This window comes from Leiobunum rupestre, chromosome 5 (assembly GCF_980474605.1).
Source record: "Leiobunum rupestre chromosome 5, qqLeiRupe1.1.hap1, whole genome shotgun sequence".
Taxonomy (NCBI): domain Eukaryota; kingdom Metazoa; phylum Arthropoda; class Arachnida; order Opiliones; family Sclerosomatidae; genus Leiobunum; species Leiobunum rupestre.
Window position 1 is genome coordinate 5,490,251 of NC_143388.1, and position 21,931 is coordinate 5,512,181.

Here is a 21,931-nt window from a genome sequence, read left to right on the forward strand (position 1 = left end):
TACCGGGCTGCTACATAGAAGGTAAGAAAGCTTCGGGATAGCCAAGGAATTTTTCAAGAGGAAAAAGCCATGAAGCGCAGAAACCTGTTGAAGGTTCCCAGGCATGATCTTTAGAGCCTTGTTTTTACTAGTTTGGCAGTCAGATATAGCTTCATATGAGAGAGGTGCGTCCAGAAGAACGTAGTTAGACCTTTCAACAATTTTGATCCCAGGGGCAGACCAGATATTGAGCTCTGAAACCATCTGGGAGGCCACCTTTTGAACAACGAGACAGAAGAGAGCTGGGCCTAATGGGTCCCTCTGTTGAACGCCGCGCTCAGAGGATATAAGGGATTCCCCATAGACGAGATGAGACGGCTCCTTGAACAGGTACAGATCAGGAAGTACCTTATTATTCCTCAACACACATATTTCCTTTTTTTTGCACAAATATAACCCCAAAAATTGTACATAACAAGCCTAAGCCCAAAACACTTTAAAACTGGGACTTGCTAAATATTATTTTATTACAGGTATTAAGATAGGCCTAAATATAAAATTGAAATAAAACACTTCTATTATTTGAGGACTGTGAAACATGATAGTTGGCCCTAAATGGGTTAGAGTGTGCAATAACCGGTGGCTTTACCGGGGAGTCGGGGTCCGGCTCTTGTAACCCGTAAGGGTGGTGGCGCACTGGGAGATGTTAGCTCTGATCAAATGGTCCTATCTCCACCTCCGACTTCGGTCAGGTTTGGGCTGGATACTGACCTTCGGTTCAGGCTAACGGAGAGGTTTCAGGCAAACTGGCCGCCTCGGCGGATTGGGTAGCCTGCTGTGGGGCGGCGGGCCTCCATATGCGGGCACGGCGGTCCTGTTTCCCGGCCTTTTGGGGCCCACCGGGATCTCCAGTGCCAGCTGTGCCTGGTTACTTGGGCTGCTGTGTGCTCGTCGTTCCCCTTTAGGAGCTCTCTCCATGAGGGGGCAATTTGCTGTTGAACTTGTCCACGAATCCGGCGGTAAGAGAAGCCGCAAGGGATTTCAAAACCGACCGTTTGTCCTGGGTGCCCTGGATCTTTTCGTAGGTTTCCACAACGGCGGCCACGATGTGCGCCACCATGAGATAAATATCAGCAGCCGAAAAAAGACTCAGGGGCGCGGCCGTCTGTATCTCTGGAGGCCTGCGTGGGGTTTTACTCCTGCGGCGTGACACTATGTGGGCGTATGACTTTTGACGGACGATTGCTCGTGCCTCTCTGAAGGAAACATCCTCTGTGCGGCGGACTTGTAATACGTTCTGCTCCCGTTTCAGAAAAGGGCACTCTGAAGACTTAGAGCTGTGGGCGCCTTTACAGTTGACACAATATGCCGTAGCTTCACACCTCTGAGTAGGATCATAAACGTGATCCTTTCCACATGTGGCGCAGATCTCGTGAGCTACCTGGGTTCTGCAAGCTGAAGCAATGTGCCCGTAGTGCCGGCACTTGTAACACTGTAGTGGTCGAGGGGTGTAATCTAGAACCCCAAAAGCTATGCCATACATAAAGATTTTTCTCGGAAGGGATTCCTTGGGAAGGCCGCGCGCGTCCTTACGTTGTTTTTCTGTCTCACCGACTTCTCACCGGGTGTCGCGGCGGACGCGCGCTTTTCGATTTCCCGAAATTTTTTTATTTTATTAAAAATTCACCACTCAATATTTTTTATGCGATTTTCGCCATAAATTTTAGATTTAATGGGCTATAGGGCAATCTAACTGGTTAAAGCTTGACCGTTCCCCTTTAATAGCCCTAATTTATCTCAATATGAAATAAATTTTAATATCAATTTTAATTTTTGTTGAATTAAAACATTTTCCGAAAATAAATTATTTAATTAAATTAAATGTATTTTATTTAAATAACGATTACGTTAATAAATTATTTAAATTAATATTAATTATATGCATCAATTACTGGTATTGGAAAACAAGTTTTAATTTAAATGTTTTTGATATATTGGGGAAAATTGTTAAAATATTCATCATAGTATTCTAGTTTTCTCCTCTACAGTAGATTTTCACGTGCAATGTAGTTCAGGCACTTTTAAGGTTGAAATTTTGTCGGCGTCCTCGTAAATGTGCGAACGTTGTTGCGTGCACGTTGGAGTGCATACGACTGACTTTATGATTTTGAATCAGCACATACATCGAAAACCTGTTAATCTGTTATTTGTTTCCTCGCTTGAAGCACGTACCAACGAATCTGATTAAAAAAAATTAACAATTAAAACCTTATCAAATTAAATTTATCATTTTTTTTCCACGAGTTTAAAATATTTCGATTCATTATATTTCCCAGAAGTACTTTAACATCCGATCTGCCGTGAGTATAAGAAATATTTTATTTTTCATAAATTTAAATTAATCGTGTTAATGGAAGTAAGTCTAAATATTTTCCAATGGTCATTTTAAAGTAGTGTTGTTTTAATCTACAGCATATTTAAGGACTCGTTGGTAAATTACGTGATTGAAAATATCGGAGTCGACTTAAAACAATAAATTTATTTAAATAACGATTTAAAAAGCCTATTAAAATAAATTTAAACTTAAATCCAACTACTCAGTTTTTCGGGATTTGAAACTCATCTTCCGGAATTAAATATTTTCATAAAACTTTACCTCGAAAAATTATTTTCCTTTTTTTTATAAAATTATGGAAAAGGTATTTCTAATTCCAGTTATTTTATTAAAATTTACCGCTTATAGGGGCTGCGTACGCTTAATTTTGGGTTTTGATATTTACCATTACCATGTTACCACGTAAGCCTTACGGGTATACTCTTATTTTAGTCAAACCTAAATATTCCATGTCGGCATCGCTTGGTGAAGTATTTACGAAGACCGTTATAATGGGTGTAAGGCCTAGAAATTGTCGGCTTATGTTTAAACAGGGGTGGAAAAAGCCGTATTTTAAAAAAAGGCCAGACCAGTGGTTTCAATTTTTAATTGGTTAAAGCCGGCTAAAATGTAAACCCCTCTTTTACTTATGTCAGTCACTCTCTAAGTAGGAAATCGTCTGCTGTTATTGTCGTAAATTAGAAACTAAACAAAGTAAGCAAAATAACTATATTATATAATTAAATTCTTTTGATTTCCCCCTAGTTAATTTTGTTAAGGACGCGCCGATCTAGTCATCGAAGCGAGGCAGCGAACTTTTGAACTCTAAACCTACCCCTGTCCCCTTCAATTAGAGAATAATTTGAACTCACTCTAATTTGTTTCAATATGAAACAAAAGCTAAACTAAATAAAAGCTATTATTTTAGTAAAATATTGTTATTATTTAAAAAAAAAGAAAAAAAATCTGTTTTTTTTTTCAAGCGGCTATAACTGGTATGGTTGGTTCCATGCCAACCCTGGGTTTAAACCATGTACCAGAGACTTAATGCACAACACTCTTTTATTGTAAAAACTCTCTAGAAGAGAGAGTAGCAAAAGGGCAGAGGTCGCCACAGTCGGAGAATTCCGAAGGCGGACAACGCGACCTTCCCCAGCAGCGTTGTCCCAAAACAACGAGATAACTCTCTGAAGTAATTTCAAAGGATGTTAGGGACAAAGCCTACATAAGCGATTGCAAATGCGGGCTTCACAGAGGTTAAGCGCCCGAAGTTATAAAATTACCGTCTAGTTTTCGATCATATTTAGCGAACGTCAAGATAACTCGAACTTTACGTTTTAAGTCTGGCTTTCACTAGGGCGAAAACATCACGTAGCTGTTGATGACGTAGAAATTCTGAGTTAGGTCGAACCATTTTTTTTGCCTGGGCGTGATTTTGATCCAGGGAAAACAGTCCTTACATATCTACATGGCCCTACTTAATTATTGATTATACGTGTGAGAAAAGAGTTAAATGTGTTCAACAAATAGAATTTTCGTTTCAAAAACCTTCTAAGTAGTGACTAACAAATCAACCTATTTGGAACGATACAGTTTATTTTCATTTTAAAGTTTCTAGGTTAAATTCCGGCTTAGGTTAAGTGGTATATAGCAACACACAAACTCATTTGAAAAATTGTAATCGTAAATATTTAGTAGGTAGCAAAACAAATTTACAGCATCACTCAAACACATTTGAAAAATGTAATCGTTGAAAATAAACCCTATTATTAAAGCTTGGTTTCCACCAACGACCGTAACAATACGTTACTCAACTTTGGGACGTACAAAGGTTCTTTAGCGCATTAAAAAAATTACATTATGACGCGTGCTAGTGGGAACCAAGCTCCGCCGATCCAACGCCGCCGCCGCCGAGTAATTTACTTTTCGGCGCGCCGCCAATAAATTTTGATCCGGCCGCCGAAATGTTTTGAGTTTTTCTAAGGAACTTTATTTTTTCCTTTAAAAAACAAGTTTGTCGTAGGAGGCAATAGCTTTTTATTCCATTTAGTTTAATAGAAAATTGGCAAACATGTTTGTATGTTGGAATTAACGTACTTCTACAATACATAGTTTTGGCGAAAAACGCTTGTATCGATCAATTTCAAACCCCCTGTATAAATGTAAAACGTAGAATTGGGATTGGTTATATGATTTCGGCGCAATGTGTGCCTTTACCATGTACGTTTTTAGTACATCTGTTCCTACATTATTTTCGCAGAAATTATTTATTTATTTTGGTTTTGGATAGATTTATTAAATTAACAAGACTAAATCCCTTGCATTTTTGAAGCTCAATAGGACAGTTTATTTTTAAGTGTCCTGGTAGATAAAGGTTTGTATTCTTTAATTTTTCTCCGTGTTGGGTTTACGCTTTGCAATGACCAGTTGTTATTCAATCTATTCTACATTATTTGAAGAATTTGAAATAAAATCTGCTAAAATCTTACGAAATTAACTTTAAGCCATTTCTTCAAAATAGTTTTAAAATGCTTTAATACAAATAGTGCTAATTAGGTTGGAACAGAATATTAGATTTTAACAGATTATAATAAAAATATTTCAGATGGATACTGATTTCAAAAGGTTGCCAGAGCCCGTCAAATCGGAGAACGATAAGAGGAAATATCGCGCGATAGAGTTGAAGAATGGATTAAAAGTTTTACTTATTTCCGATTGCGGAAATTCTGATTGTTCAAACGAGGATAAATCCATTGATTTGCTTGGCGACAAAGAGGATAGAAGAAATGATGAAACTGAACTAAACGAGAAAAACGTTTGTGGGATTATTTGTTGAATCAGATAACGGTTGAACGTTTAGATATATGAATTAAGTTTGGTTGAGGGGTGACAGTATTGCATTAAAAATATTTTAGATGATTTCTTTAAACTTCGAGTATCCAAAGACCAAAAAAATATACGACCTCTCGTTTTCACAAGGTAAAATTTGAGCTTTAGAATTTAACACTAGCACTTAAAAGCAATTTCAGATTTCCATTGACATGTTTAGATCAACTGCAGCGCCACCTTGGTTTTGAAAAAATAAATATAAAATAGTGCAATTTCCATTTTACTCCGTGCTTTTTCGAATCAAAACAGTAATTGATGATCGGATTTTTGACGAAATACTGTCCAACATTTGTGAAAAATCCAGATATCCAAAAGCTGGAATAATTTTAAAAGTGAATGTTTGAATTACACTAATTTTTTAAAAAACAATGAAGTTAGAGAGCTCTAGAACAATTTTATGAATGACACCATAAGTTTATGATATCTCTAAGTAGTTAAATAAGCTCTATCAACGTGGAATCTTTGTCTAGCAAACGTGATGTCAAAACTTGTCTCTTCTTTTCCCGCGAAAATGAAAAATTTGAAAAAAATCTCGGAGCCAGCGCTGCTGTGCGGTCGAGAATGAAACTTTATTGGGAGGGGCTAATTTTACTAGTGGGGTGGAAGGGGAGAGTGGGTTCTTTGCGATAATTTTAGTGTCGTCTGCTCGCGTGGCGTACGAACCGTGTTTTCTCTTCATCTAGTAGGCAAAAAAGGAAGTTATATTGAAAGAGAATAAGAGAGGCAAAATTATGGATGAAATACCGCATTTAATAAATGAGAGATTAAAGAAAGTTTTAAATTCTTTATATCTTTACGGAAAGTTTACTTACCAGTTATAAGCCTTGGTTCTAAAAACTTTACCGTTAGCGTTTGAGTGCCTTTCTTTAAAGTTTTTTCTTTCAAATCGACTTGGGATTATTTTTCCCAACGCTTCCCACTCAATACAATACCTTCTTTCAGCTGCAACATTGCACTGAGTTTATTTTACCTAGTAGCAACAAACACAAGGAGAACGCAGCTAACCTCAAAACACGCTAACGTGTACAAATTTCATTGGACGAGCCTTTACGCTGAACGTTTTACGGGCGGGGGGAAGACAATTTCCGAATTTTCCCCTTCCGACGGCAGCAGGCGCTAAAGCGTCTAACCAATGAAAACTGTACACAAGAAAATGCACGACTTCTGACGGGTTGCGTTCTCCTTGTGTGGGGTGCTGTGTTTGTTGCTCCTAGATTTTACAAACAACTTGAGAAATTTAAACATCGCTCCCATTCCCTCGTTCAAACTGTCGGCTATTTTAATTAGCCAATAATCATGACTTTTTAGTTGAGTCACGTGATAAAAATAAACCCATAGAAAAAACGTTTTATTTCTATGCGGGGGGAACGAATTTTCCGAGGGAGAAAATATAAAAATTTCTCTCTTTTGAGGCAGTTCAAGCTAGCCTCGCACCAAACGGGATTAGAGAATCGTTGGCTTCGGCAGTTCAGGTTTATATTAAGGCTACGTTGACACACAATGCGGTAATAGTATAGGTCTATTTGGACAAGCATATTCGCCCTAGGTAGCATAGCCATTTGATTACTTAGAGGTATCATAAACTTATGATAACACAAGCCGACATAATTAGGCAGGCGGGTCAACGCGGGCCTAGTAAATTAAACCAGATTCCTATTTCTAGACACAGGCCAGTATTTGTCCATCACTTTTAAAGACAGTAATTATAATGAGGGTCACATTCTGTATTTAGTTATAACGGAATTATTTACAAAAAAGGCCTTTGTAATCACCTTTTCCGATCCTAAACGAAAACATTTCCTGATCAGCTACGGGTTGTATAATTATATTGTAAATTTCTTACGTAACAAATCTTCTATGATAATTGTATGAAAAACGCAGTCAAGATTGAAATTGCAGGGGCCATAAATTGTAATTAAGAATAATTTAAATTATTTGAAATTCCAGTCTGCAGCTGCACTGAGTGTCCGGGTTGGAAGTTTTAGCGATCCCGAGGGCTTACAGGGTTTGGCTCATTTGCTGGAACACAGTAATATTTTTTTTTAAACGCCATCTGACGCCATATTTCGGAAAATAATCATTTCACTTCTCTAGTGTTGTTTATGGGAAGTGAAAAATATCCGGACGAAAACGGTTACGATTCTTTTATAAGGAAGCATGGTGGATCTGATAATGCCCACACTGGAGGAGAATTTGTAAGTTGAACAAGAACGTGTTAAAAATAACTGAGAGCTTACGAGACCAACAATTATCAGTCTTACTTGAAATCAAAGTTGACTGGTTTAAAACAAGTGTTTTTAAAAAGGAAACCTTAGGTGTTTTGATCAAAAATATTTCAATCCTGCTTTTATCAAAAAAATAAAAAGGAATATTTCCTAAATGTAATTTGTGTTAAGTTTAATCAATATAGAACTCCGTACCCTAGTTTGAATTATGAGAGCTTTCTGATCGACGGTTTTGTAACGATGCGTTTACACACTTTCTGCACGTGACCTCCGAAAAATCGGCATCGATCGATCGCTGCCTATAACGATCAACTTTGATGGCGCGCTATTGAGCGAACCGCGCGTCATCAAAGTTGGCCGTGGTCTTATTTATAGTTGGTTACCATGGTAACTATGGGGCAAATTTTTACGGAGTTCCGGCAGGAAGTGGGTAAGCTCCATTGCCTACGCGCGAGGCAGTTATTTCGAATCGAGGGTACGAGGTTTAGATTATCTTTGGTTTAATTTATACAGATAATTTTTTAAATCAAATTTGAGATTTATATGATGGAGAATGGGGTATGTGCAGGTAAACCAATTGGCACTTCTGTAAGTTCAATTTAATTTTATTTAGAAATTGAAATTAAACCAGGTTTAAGGCAAATACTTTTGAGTTTGGTTCTCATAAAAAAGTAATTTGAACCCTTCTAGAAATATATATGCTACTACCTCAGCTTTAATGGAAAAATAATAGCAATCTGCTTAAGATCTTTAAGCTAGCTTTCCAGAAGCAGTTGAAATAACATCGAGGCTGGATTTTTGGTGTACTGTTATACGTTTTCTGAGCCCGGGTTTTTTCAGTTTTCATGCTCCTTTGAAACTTTAGCTTAAGATTCTCGTTTGAAAAAAAATTAACTTTGTGAAACAAGAAAGTAGCCTTAACCGCTAGCTTTCTCGCAAATATTTATAAGAATGAAAAATCATTATTTCTTCTAATGCTAAAATATAGGGAATTCTCAAGCTCATTGAGCTACCTCTAAATTTTCCTCAATTTAACCCAAATTTCTCAAGAAGTTTGTTTATATACATTGCAATTAATTTAGAGGGTCAGACTTCAATATTTAAGAAACAAATAAAATAAGGACCACCCTAATTTATGGATAAAAGTTTACCAATCCGTGTGCCATAGTTATCTCAATAGAATATTAGTGGTTTTCGTGTGAAAGTGTGGCCTCAGTAAGGGGAACACGGTATCAGATCTTTAAGGCTCTGACGTTTTCATATTATCAAATTCGTTCGTGTTCAAAAATAATCTTGCTCTTAAAAACGGTAATATAATATGAAATTTAAAACAATTGCACTTTCAGACGGTTTACGAATTTGAAGTGAATAGAAAGAAATTGAAAGAAGCTTTAGATATGTTTGCTCAGTTTTTCGTTTCCCCTCTTATGAAGAAGGATAGCATGGACAGAGAGCTCAAGGCTGTTGAGAGCGGTAAGTGACATTCACAATCCTTGATTCTCTGGAGCGAATAATTTCAACCAGGATAAAATTATAGTTACAATTAAGATTAACAGTTTTTTAATCTGTTTTGTCGCAAAATGATTTACCTCACTTGGTTAGAATATCGGCTGGCTTATCCTGACGATGGTTGGAGAAAGATATTTCTTCTACATTCTACCGCGAAGGAAGGAAGTCCAATGAGAAATTTCGCAATCGGAAATCTGGACACACTAAAAACATTACCCGAAAGTCAAGGCGTGGATGTTCATTCCCGTCTGAGGGAATTTTGGGAAAAACATTACTCAGCTCATTTAATGACATTAAGCGTTATTTCACAAGGTATCTATATTTCCGTAGGTAAAAAAAAACCACGTGAATTGAAATATTTAATTTTTTAGATAGTTTGGACACGCTTCAAGATTGGGTTATTGAGATATTCAGCAAAATTGTAAAAAGGTAAGGCAGATTAAATAATGAAAAATGAAAACTAATTGAGTTAATCAAATGTTTAAAGTGTTGGTTTCACGAACTTTTAGCTATTTGTAATTAATGATTCGTTAGAAAGAGCAAACATTTTATAGCAAGTACAACAAATTTCATAAAAATCGGTTAAGCGATCTTTGAATTATTATATAAAGAAGTCAAAATGGAGGAAATCGAGATTTTCGGTGAATTTCCAGACTTCTAAAATTATTTTCGGCACCCGTGACGTCAGAAAATGCGAAGCGTTTCATTGGCTAATTGTCTGTAATACATTTCCTTAAATCTATTATTAAAAACCGGTTGATTTAACACCCAGGAATAAAATCCAACGCAGTAGTAATTGAAGTATGCATACACAAGGCTACGTAGCATAAAAATTATATAAAAACGAAGGTTCCTCGCTCATAAAAACGTCGTGTCGCGCACGTAATAATTTTTTTTTATTTCGATAATAAGCCTAAAATCATGATTAAAAATGACGGGTTTCAAAACTTGTACAAGTAAACAGAATCCCTCCAATTCAGTTTCATTCTACTGAAGGAATAAAACTACAGCTTCGATTTGCTTCGGAGGATAAAATTGGCGCTAAATTTCTGCATTTTAAGGAGCGAAAAAGGTCAGTTTCGGTCTCAAAGTTAATACACTTAGGCTTGGAAATTTCTTTCGACAATGACAGTTTTGTAAAGAGAACTTGCAGGGCTTCAAAACAAGCCCTCATACGTTCGATTTTATTACTATCGACTTTTCGTGCAACCAACACTTTAAGGTCTTTTGAACGGAAAAATATATAATTATATAACCCTGTGTCAAAATCGCGTTCTGAATTATTTAGTGAAAATGGTGAATTAGTTTCATTCCTAACTATATCAAAAATTTATCAGATCAAAAATTAGATCTAAATTTGTATTTTATCCAAATCACATTAGATGAAAATAAACTTTATTCGTATTTGATAAAAACAATTTAATCCAAAGAAAATTTTGGATCTGCCCAATTTTTAATATAATTTGTAATCAAATTTAACGCATCATTTTTATACGGATTATCAATTGAAATTGGATAAAAAGTACCTTAAACTAAAGATGTATTTAAATGAAATACATGCGTGCTATTTAATCTCACAATTATATTTCATTGTTAGGAATTTTGTTTCTATTAAAATTATCCTAAACCAGATTTTTTCTGAATAGAGATATATCAGCACCCGCATTCGAAGGCCACGAGAACCCTTTTGCAACTCCTGATTTTCATAAACTGTACAAAGGTATCATCGTGCTAATTCCGTACATTTACAACTTAGACACGTATATCTGCGAGACTTTTCCTAAAGTTCGCCAGATAAATTAAATATATCACTATACACAACCTAGTTTTAAGCTTCTGGACGAACTCGATGGTGGAAAAAAAAGCTTTCTAATGTTTAACAAAAAATAATAGTGTCCTTTCTTCGCAGCTTCACCAATTAATAAAATCCAGGTAATAGAACTGAAGTGGTCTCTACCTAGTTTGGTTAAACAATACAGGTAATTTATTTTTATAAGTTGATCCGAGATTGTATGGACGGAATCCGCCCCGATAATTGCAATATTATTATTTGGTCTAATCGTTACGAAAAAGGGAATCCTTGCGACAAAACCGAAAAGTGGATGCGAGTACCGTATAGCCAAGAAAGTAAGTATTAACATACACGCTGATTTACACGTAAATATACTTCACTCCTCTCTCTTCTTTGCGACAAGATAGGGGTTTTACCGCCAAATTTCGAAATAAGTTATACCCCCTTTTAAGCGCCCAACGCGCAGTAGGAAGCCTTCAGAATAAGGCAGTATTCAGATACAGAAATAAGCCACTTTTAAGATCGTTATATCAATTATTCGACCCTTGTTTCATTTTCATTTATGTGCCCGACCTATAAATACAGATACTCGCATTAACGTAAGATTAAATACCAGTGGTTGTATTTTGCTAGAGTTATATTCTTTTAAGGTTTTCTGGCGCTTAATTTTTGTTTAACTGAATAGAAGTTTGATGTTTGATTATATTCTTAAAATAATATTTTTACGATGTTTTAAAACTAACACCAGTGCACCACAACCATTTTATTTTATCATACGAAGGCAGAAACGTTTTCAATTTTCCCCAAACCATTAACAGCTCTCTTTTATTTAAAAGATATAAAACCAATAAATTCAAAGGTTCAAAATCTTATTATAGGATTTTAGTACATTTGATTCCTTGTTTACTAATATTTCTCTTTTCCATAGATATTCCCAAAGAATGGATTTATTTGTGGAAAAGTAAGCGATTGTATTTAAAATTTACATAAAAAGAGACAGCTTTATTTAAAGCTGTTTATTATTTTAGATCCTCCCTTAAATACAGAAATTCATTTACCAGAACCGAACCTTTTTATAGGTATTTCAATCAAAGACTTATCATATTATCTTTTCATAAACTTTCTCCGTTAATAATTTCCAGCAAAGAAATTCGATTTAAAAATTATAGAATCAGCGTACGTAACAGAAGTAAGTTATTTTTAAAATTGAATGTTTTAAAATTGAATTTTTTAAAATTGAATTTTTTAAAATTGAATTTTTTAAAATGAATTTTTTTAAATTGAATTTTTAAAATTGAATTTTTAAAATTGAATTTTTAAAATTGAATTTTTTAAAATTGAATTTTTTAAAATTGAATTTTTTTAAATTACGTTAATTTGTATTTGAAGGTACCACTCAAGATAAAAGAAAATAATTTATTTCGGCTATGGTACAAAAAAGACACGCAATTCTCGGTGCCGAAAGGGTACATATACCTCCATCTTAAGACTCCTTTGACCATATGCTCTCCACAAAGGTCAGTGTCTGATTTTGCGCAAAAACATTTAGTTGGCAGTGGTCTTGGTCGATTAAGTTAAAATGACAAAAACGATAATTAATTTTGTTCCACATTTCATTTCAGCGCTCTTCTATTGGATATGTTTATACGTCAGCTTGAACAGAATTTGGGTCCGGAAGCGTACCCAGCAAAAGAAGCTAACTTGAAATTTGAAATTGCTCTGGAATCTAACGGAATTGGGATTCTGGTTTATGGTTTCGACGAAAAGTTGCCTGTAAGACATTTTTATTATAGGAGACAATTCTATCAGTTCATCTCTAATGTTTGGCAGGACCGTTAAATATTTTATCTTCTTTTGAGCGTGTTATTTATTAGAACTTTTGGTTATGGGTGATGCCAGAATTAGTTTAGGGGAAGTTATCATAGAGCCATAGAGCCCACTGTGGGCGCATTCGACTTACTAGAGAGAGAGAGAGAGAGAGAGAGATAGAGATGGGGAAGACTCGGCGGGATGACAATTTTGGCCCCCCTATCACGGGAGTAAGACCGATATCGGTACCTGGTGGAAATTTATCGAAACACTGGAAAATGACAGCCGATATAACCGCTGAAACGTCTTTGCGATCTGTAATAGGTATTAGCAGCTTAGAAAGTGAGACAGATGCATCAACCATTGAGTTGGGAATATTAATCTAGAGGTCCAATCAAAACGTCGGATTTCAGTATTTCGCAAAAAATTTTTTTTTAAAATAAGAATACTGCCGTCTGCTCCCAAATGACGAGAAAACTTTATCATTCTACCCGTGGCGCCGTCTATCTCTCAATGGTTCGTTCAAATAAGACGCGTTTTCCGGCAAATGTTTTTTTTCAAATATAATGGATGGCGCCACGGGTCATATGATAACGTTCTCTAGTCATTTTAGAGGAGACGACACATTCGTAATTTTCAAAAACCTATTTCGCGGGGAGCCGATTTGATTGGATCTCTAGATTAATATTCCCAACTCAATGGCATCAACTCAATATAGCTATCAGGGCCGCAGTAAGACAATTTTGCACCTAGGGCAAGAACCAAAATTTGCGCCCCCTTCCAATAACATTCTGGATACGCTAGCCAGTCTTCCCCGATTTTAATAAAATTAAGAGAATGGATTACATATAATTTTTATTCATTCAATTATTTCCCTAGGCCTTAGCAGACTTCAACTTATCCAATATCAGAGTTGCCAGATAACCTTTCAAGATTCCGCACAATTGAATCAGGAAATTAGCCCAAGTTCCCGCCCAAAGGGAGTAGAATAATTTGTTTAATTATTTGAATACAACCGGGTTCACAACGTACAAGAAAAAGGTTCTGAACAACAGCTATTTTTCAAGAACCGTGTACTTTAGTACTCGAGTGAGTCGAGTCATTATAGTCCCGTGCGATACAAAAAATTGAAAGATCAAAGAAATTGAATTGCTTTTGCAAGTTCTGCATTGTTGGGTTCTTAGCGCCTACAACATCATTAAAAATCCTATGATCGCCACCCATCCGCTTGATGCGCTCGTGGCCGTCGCCCCTTTCGCCCCCCCCCCCTTACTACGGCCCTGATAACTATTATTTAATTCGCAAATCTTAAACGAAAAATAAGTCTGTAGCATGTAATTTCGATAAAAAATTGGCAAATAATAACCAAAGAATACTAAGCCTTCGCCAAGTTTTAAATCGGTTTCTTAAGCCGGAAATTAAAGAGAAAAACGATTCAAAAACAAAACTACCAATTTTGACATCAAAACGAAGAGTATATCCACCCATAGCCGGCTATGGCCCACACTCACAGAATCAGTGGTAGTTGGGACATTAGTTTGTGATATTTCAAAGATCATCAATTCTAATTATCACGAAGAATTAAATTATGAAGAAGGAAAATTTGTATTTAGGAATTTTGGCATTAAAGATAAATAAAAAATGTATAGAATATTGAAGCATATGTTTTGAATAACGCCGTTCTTGACTGAACAAATTTAAATATAATAAATATAATAATTGTAAAATGTACGAAATAGCAGACGATACTTCCATTTCGCTAGCTCACTTTAGATGGCGGTATCGTTACCCAGCGTCCCTCGAGAATCTTCTCTCCTTTTGAGGGGGTGGAATTTTCAACGAGAAAAAACTTACCCCCCACGCTTTTGTAACGTATTTCCAGAATTTCAGGCTCTGTAGTAACTTCTCCTAATCCAATTCTGGTGATGCTTAAATTGAGGGCGAGTCGCTGATGTTTACATTTAAAGAAAATATTTGGTTCCGTACTTCCGTTCATTTTATGAAACTATCCTGTCTTCATTTTCCGTGAAACAAAATAGCCCCTTAATACAACAGTACGAACAGCCCATGCGTCAAAAATGTGGTGGCGCAGTGGTTAGCACTTTCGCCTCGCAGCAAGAGCCGGGTTCGATCCCAGTTTGTGGCACTGGGTGAAAACTCGGAACTACTCCTCCTGCGTGAAGTTTGCAAGTTCTCTCCCCACCACCCTCCTACGCATTTGATAGATATATATCTTCCACATATAATAAAACGTAGAGTGAAAAATACCACATGGTAAACACTCTTAAAGATTATGTATACCCTATTACTTATTTATCACAACTTTATTTGTTAGATAAGTTTATTAATCACAATACACCGATCTTAATAAATAATCACCTAGGCTGATAGTAAGTGTAGGGAGCTGTTGGCTCGCGTGGCATGAAGTGCTTTCCACCACCTTCGTACGCACTGTAACCCGGACACCTTTTTAAAGGCATTATAAGTCGCTAGATGACTTGGGCCTAAGGGTGTGCCTTGGGTATTAGCCTAGCTTATTATTATTATTATTATTATTATTATTAAATAGTATCACGATGCTTTTTCTTAATTAAATCAATAACACATATTTCTTTCAAAGGTCTTACTTCAACCATTTTGGAATACTTTGTCAATTTCGATTGCACTGATGAGACGTTTCAAGAACTGCGACTTCAATTTTCGGAAACCTACTATAATGCTATAATTAAACCAAGTGAACTCTCTAACTCTCTGAGACTTTACATACTCGATTTAAATAACTGGACACCTATGGATAAGAGAACTCTGATACAAAAATCAACTCTGCAGAATTTGAAATCATTTTGGCAACAACTCATCAGCCATTTGTTCGTCGAGATAATGGTTCATGGAAATTTTACGCCCAGTGTAAAATTTTACAAAAATTTAACCACGTTGTTTCCTTTAAACCAAGTTAATTTTTTTCCAGGAATCACTTGAAATAGCTAACATGGTTCGGCAAAAACTAAAATACGAACCACTTCTTCCGGACATGTTAACGCAAGTTAGTTTTAAGATGTGGTTTTGATAATTCTAAATCTCATTTTGTTCCTTTCATAGTTAAGAACATTGAAAATCCAACGAGGACAGAGAATTTTGCGTGTCACGTCTTTCAATAAAGACGATACAAACTCCAGCGTCAGCAATTACTACCAGCTTGGAAGAGGAACCGTATCTCTTTCTTGCAAGATTGAATTACTTTTGGTATAAAGCGAACAAAACTTTACTGGTTTCTAGAGCAGCTTCATTTGTATACGCAGTCTCCTATACGCAATACCACTAGGCTGAGTAGGCTTGAGTTACGTGGCTCGGAACTATTCTAGAGCAAAGTCAGTGGAAGACTTGTAAAGCTTAAGTACAGGGCCCTAGCTGGAACATGCTCATAGTTAGGGAACCCGAAAGTAGTTGAGAGGAAAGCTCGAGAGAGGCTAATGCATCTTAAGCGCAAGGACAATATGTTATTGAAGCTTCAAGAAATTTGCCGAAAAAAGGCACACGTAAGTCATCTTGTAACGTAAGTGCCAACATGATTGAAGATTAGAGAGGTTAAGTGGTCTAGAAGTTTGAACGACTACGTCGAGAGTCACGTGATCTCTCTCCACGGTTTTATTTTCGCGTTTATACTTCGGAGTCGGAACCTTTTTTAACTTGAAGACGATGACATATTTCTGTCGAGCTAATGTGAGACGTAATATAATATCTACAGCGTTTAAATAAAAATACTCAACAAAACGAGAGATAACTATGGCAGCTAGGAGCAACAAACACAAGGAGAACGCAGCTAGCCTTTAAACACGCTAACGCAGTGTTGTTTACAAATTTCATTGGACGAGCCTTTACGCGGAACGTTTTACGGAAAGGGGGTAGACAATTTCTGAATTTTCCCCTTCCGAATGCAGCAGGCTCTAAAGCGTCTAACCAATGAAAAATGTACGCAAGAAAACGCACGACTTTTGACGGGTGGCGTTCTCCTCGTGCGGCTTGCTGTGTTTGTTGCTCCTAGATGCCATATTTCCGTCGAGCTAAAAATACTGAACATTACAACTTCTCTGCTCAACAAAACGAGAGATACCTATGGCAGGTTGTTCCTTTTCTAGCCACGTGCGTTTTAGCAATCGTAAATACTGCTTGAAATGTAAATACTCTTAAGCTTTGTATATACTGTATATTATAGGCGAAATCGGAGACACATTTAAAGTAAAGCAGGGTACATGAAAACAAACGTTTGACTTTAGACAATGCTCACAGCATACATTAGGCGCGTTTTAGTATTGGTTAAACATGTTTCTATTTTTGTCATGTACCCGTGTCTAGCAATTTTTTCTAAAAATGTGTTAAATATTCTATTTTAATGTAACTGAACTTAAGCAGTCAAAGTGAAAGCACGCTTAACTGATTTCAAATAATTTGATTTCCCGAACGTCTAGATACTCCCGACGTTGTCGTTTGAACTTCTGCTTAACCTCTCTGATGCATTAATTTAACACCCTTAGTTACCAATTAATTCCACTATTTTAATATGAAGCTTTTTTTCGAACTCATGATAACTTAAACAATACCGAAATCGCGTGAAGCCCAGAGAATATGGTTCAAAGCTATATAAAAGCCCAGTTACGTTTGGTGTAAACCAATCCACGTGGTAGATTAAACTAGTTATTGCCACAATAACCTTAATTCCCGTTTATCCCATATTTTCACATAAATACACCGTTAAGTACCAAATTAAAATCCTCTGATCCACGTCTTGTTCGAAAATTTCAAAGATCTATGCCCAAAACTAAGCCAGTTATCGTAATACATAGATTTAAGACCCAAATATTTTCGACCTGTGCTCGCTCCACCAATTGTACAAACTTGGTTTTCAAAATTTAGTAAAATTAGGGATAATATTTGTGAAAAACGTTAAAAAACATTTAAAGGTTTAGCGCGCATTCCACGAGGAATAAAGTTGAAATCCACAGTGGCTTACTAAATGATTTTCCTAAAAAATACTCATTTTATTTGCTAATAATACTACCTTGCTGATACAATTTCTTTTAAGGCTCTCATGCAAGAACCATGTTTCAATCAACTGCGAACTAAGGAACAATTAGGATACGATGTCAGTTGCAATACTGAGAGCACTAATGGAATTCTGGGATTTATGGTGATGGTAAACAGTCCAGCGGATAAATTTAGGTTCGTTAAATCAAAAATTAAATAGTATATGGGCTATTTATGGTTACGTCAGCATTTCAATGTCCCCTCCTCTTTGGAATATTGTGAGGAACCTTAAGACATGTAAATTCAAACATCCTCGATTGTGTTGTCAATTTTGCTATTTTTAAACTAATAACTTATTTACCAAATTTCAAAAGAACGACATCAAATTATCTCCTCGTGGTATTCAATTAATTGAAATAATATAAATTTCAGACAATTAAGAAGAATAAGATATTACCTTCTTGTTTTTTCCCATTCTAATAATGAAAAATGATATGAACAAAATTGGAAATTTATTGGTAGTATTTCGTTATTTTACCACAAATACTTAAATATTACCATCGTTCTTTTAGAATATGGGTAAGGGTATTATACCTCGGCTGACTAAAACGCTTGGAAAAATAGCAGCCACTATCCAAGATAGCGAACAAATTTAATCAATATCCAAAAAATTAAGGGAATTAAATATCACAATGAAACTATAATTATCCCCTACACTAAAATAATAATCGAAGTCACAGTTTATGAACGATAGGCAATTATGGCGAATAATTTATTTACATACGTACTTAAATATAAAACGTACTTACTATTTTGTTGAGGCTAGCGTAAATGGCGAACAAAGTTTATAGATTTTATGATGCTTCTATTGGATCGAAAATACATTTACATAATGAAGAGTTGGTTGGCAATGTCGTGGAGTGGAGCATGAAGTCCTGTTCCTGATTCACGTACATGGCATGAAAGCTATAGACACATCTATAAGGAGTTATCCATATTAATTATATCTAATTCAGAGATCAAGTGGATCATGTGGAATGAAATCGATTTTGAATTCGTTTTTTTCTCTTATGCAGCACTTTTGCGTAGAGTTTGTAAGTTCTCTTCCCATTTGTTAAAAATGTTTTCCCTGAGTTCTTCGGTTTCCCACTTTCCCTTTTAAATAAAAAATTGTAGAGGTTAACGGTAATAGTTAGTGTAGGGAGCTGTTGGCTCGCGTGGCACCACATTTCTACGAAATTTAACCCGGCCACCTATTTAAGGCATTATAAGTCACTCGATGACTTGGGCCTAAGGTAGTGCCTTGGGAATTAGCCTAGCTGATTTTTATAATTATTATTAAGATAGTTCAATTTCTTTTCATAGCTGTTCTTACGTAGACCAGAGAATTGAAAATTTCCTAAAAGGTTTTCAACAGAAAATATCACAAATGAGTGAAGACGAGTTTGAAGTGGCAGTTTCGTCACTTGTGAAAAGCAAAAATTCTTCTGATTTGCGCATGGGAGTGGAAGCGAGTCGTAACTGGTCGGAAATTGTCACTTCGTGGCGTGTCTTTGATCGTCTTAAACGAGAAACAGAGTTCTTGCGAAATATTAAAATAAACGAATTTAAAAAATGGACCGAAAATATTATGAACAATGGATTGGCGAGGAAATTAAGCATTCAGGTAACCCGAAGCTTTACATATAAATAGGAAACTTTATTAAAAATTTTCGTGGTAGGTTGTAGGACAGGGTGACCAGGCTGTGGAAGAATGCATTCCCTTCAAAAGCAAGAGCTCATCCAGTGACGAGTTGCAATATTTTTATTGCAAACAAACCGATAAGGATATATTTGTCGAAGAAATATCAAAATTTAAAAGAACCTTGCCAGTTTTTAATGTTTGCCAAATTAACAACTAAATTTAAAGATTTTATAATCGGAAAAAATGTTTTACCCTTAATAAAAGCATATGTAGACGTGACATTGACAGTTTGATTTAACCTTCTAATTGCTCTTTTCTTGTCATTTATAAAAAGCTGAGATTATAGAAAATCGCTTATTAGCAACAAAAATTGTGTTTATATCAAATAGTTCTTTATATTAGTAGACTTATTTATATTTTATTAATTTGTTTATGCTTTATGTAACTATTAACCTTATAAAAATGTTTTATCTTTGCTTAATAAATCATTCCCAATTAATTGATGCCTTATTAATAACGATTGATCATGTCGCTAGATGTTCTACTTACTCAAAGATATGTATAAAAATAAATTCAACGAATTTTTTAAATCTTAAAAAGCTCTTTAACATGTAATGCCAAATTTTTACAGTTTTAGAGATAAAATATTTTCTCGAAGAAAATAAGGAAGTAAATTTTCGCGCAGCCAGTCAACCCGAAATGATATTAATACTATATTAGCCTCAATCTAAGATTTTTAGTGAAAGCTATCGTGGAGTTAAAGGCGAGTGCTATTCCAATCGTACTTCTCTATGTGTAATGAATCTTCGAACATGGATCTACAAATGAACGATTTATAAAAAGACATTCGCAAGAAAACTACCTGGGGGGTTTATCTCCAATTTGGTTCAAACTCCAGGGTGACTTGAAATTCGCTGAAGGGAAAAGTTACAATGGCCACGGTAACCAAAAATGTTTTTGGCAACTGCAATTTATCGATCATATTCAAAGAAGGAACACTCCTGGATATCTCAGCACCCACCTCGTGCCGCTGTGACTGCTTCGACTTGTTAGGCCTTATTTTGTCAGACCTGAATCCAACTGACTTTTTTCCCCAATTTGAGAATCCCTAACTTATTCAGGTTATCAAGGATATCCAGGTACCGTACGAACCCTGTGTAATACAGGGTGTTTCAAAAGGTTTAGGATTTGCATTTAAGGAGTTGTGGGGGTGAGTTGAAAAGTATGCCTGTTCTTTTCCCATTTTCCTACGATGAGTGAAAAGAGCGCCAGAGAGCTTCAGATTGTGGCCTACTAGTCCTGGAAGTAGGCTGCAACATGTGCAAAATCAAGCAGCAGGGAAACGCGAACATTAAGGTTGGGGTTCGTTTGATAAGTAAAAAAAAGGACTATGTAAACAAATCGAGGTAACCAGCGTGAAAAAGTAAACTTAAACAGTATTTAAAGTCGTGATGGACCGCGATTTCTCATCACTTTCAAAATGCAACAATGGAGTTCACTTCAGAAGAACTGGCGGATAGTCATTTCGTGTATGGACTAGCGGATGGCAGTGCTTTGGCATTCGCAAATTCATCGTACCCCCGAAATCGCATCTCCCTGCTACTTGGTTATGTGCTTGTTGCAGCCTACTACCTTTTGAAACACCGTGTATAATTTATTTATTTTCAATGTGTTCCTATAAATTATCTGAAAAGACCCTTCAAAATCCACACGAATCCCTTCAAGGGATATTGGTCAAAACTTCTCAAAAATGGTCACAAAGTATCAATTGTTCTTAATAAGGTGCCGTGACATCTTTATAATTGTAGCAATCTTAATATATTGAGATAGAGAGCTGAACCTTAACCTATATACTTTTCATGTACAGTGGATAATATAAATCACATAATTGTGACGTCCGCCATCTTGAATCCAAGGTGGCTAACGGAAGATAAGTATTTTCAGAGGAATAGTACCACTTTAATTCGATATACTTTCAGTGTGTGTTTTGGAATATTAAAAGAACTATTAGAAACTCATTATAAGGTCCACCATATTGCAAAATGGCCAATATTTTTGTAGCGTATGTATCGAAGAATACCTCCTAATCTAATACGTCTATTTACGTATGATTAAAACAGTGCATTTGACCAAAATAACACAGGTTGTGGCCGGTTTAGCAGGCTTTCTGACAACATAAGACTTCTGACCACATAAACCGGTTTTCAGGACAAATGACCAGGTTCTTAATTCACAAGTAGTTTCTCAGGCCAGATGACGAGGTTCTAAATCTCCTTGAATACGAAGGGGCTACGCCTCCCATCTGAACAAAAACGCATGATACGTAGAACAAGAACGGCACCTCGTTTTGTTAAATTGAAATTTTTAGTTTTTACAATACACGCTCTACAAAAGTAGATACCATTTTTGAAGATGGCTGACGATATAAGGAGTTCAAGTGACCGATTTGTTGCTCTTATTATAATAGTTCTTTTAATATTTCTTCAATACGTCACCTTGAATTAAAGATGGCAGAGGTAACAATTACATGATCTTTACTATCCCCTGTGTTGCGAAAGCGTATTACAAATAAAGCTCTTTCCTTTAAAATCTATTTAAACTTAAATATAAATTTAAACTTCTTGTAATTTTCATTTTGTACCTTAAAT

General features: G+C 35.8%; 1 protein-coding gene across 1 annotated transcript; it reads left to right on the forward strand.

The window, feature by feature from the left end:
• The first annotated feature begins 4,958 nt into the window (after positions 1 to 4,958).
• LOC149943394 (nardilysin-like) lies at positions 4,959 to 19,642 on the forward strand. The gene is made up of 16 exons (XM_090176079.1): positions 4,959 to 5,168; positions 7,190 to 7,271; positions 7,337 to 7,437; positions 8,814 to 8,940; positions 9,070 to 9,288; positions 9,348 to 9,405; positions 10,623 to 10,761; positions 12,158 to 12,285; positions 12,391 to 12,541; positions 14,961 to 14,967; positions 15,198 to 15,484; positions 15,546 to 15,620; positions 15,677 to 15,820; positions 17,658 to 17,794; positions 18,965 to 19,265; positions 19,321 to 19,642. The coding sequence occupies exons 1-16, from the start codon at positions 4,959 to 4,961 to the stop codon at positions 19,498 to 19,500; spliced, it is 2,346 nt and encodes a 781-aa protein (XP_090032205.1). The 3' UTR covers positions 19,501 to 19,642.
• Positions 19,643 to 21,931: the final 2,289 nt, after the last annotated feature.

What these genes read in the sequence shown, in the direction of transcription:
- LOC149943394 (XM_090176079.1), top strand. Translation starts at nt 4,959, where the DNA reads ATGGATACTGATTTCAAAAGGTTGCCAGAGCCCGTCAAATCGGAGAAC. An exon ending in TCTGCGAGACTTTTCCTAAA is followed by an intron (nt 10,762 to 12,157) that starts GTTCGCCAGATA and finishes TTGTATTTGAAG; the next exon opens with GTACCACTCAAGATAAAAGA. An exon ending in ACCATATGCTCTCCACAAAG is followed by an intron (nt 12,286 to 12,390) that starts GTCAGTGTCTGA and finishes ATTTCATTTCAG; the next exon opens with CGCTCTTCTATTGGATATGT.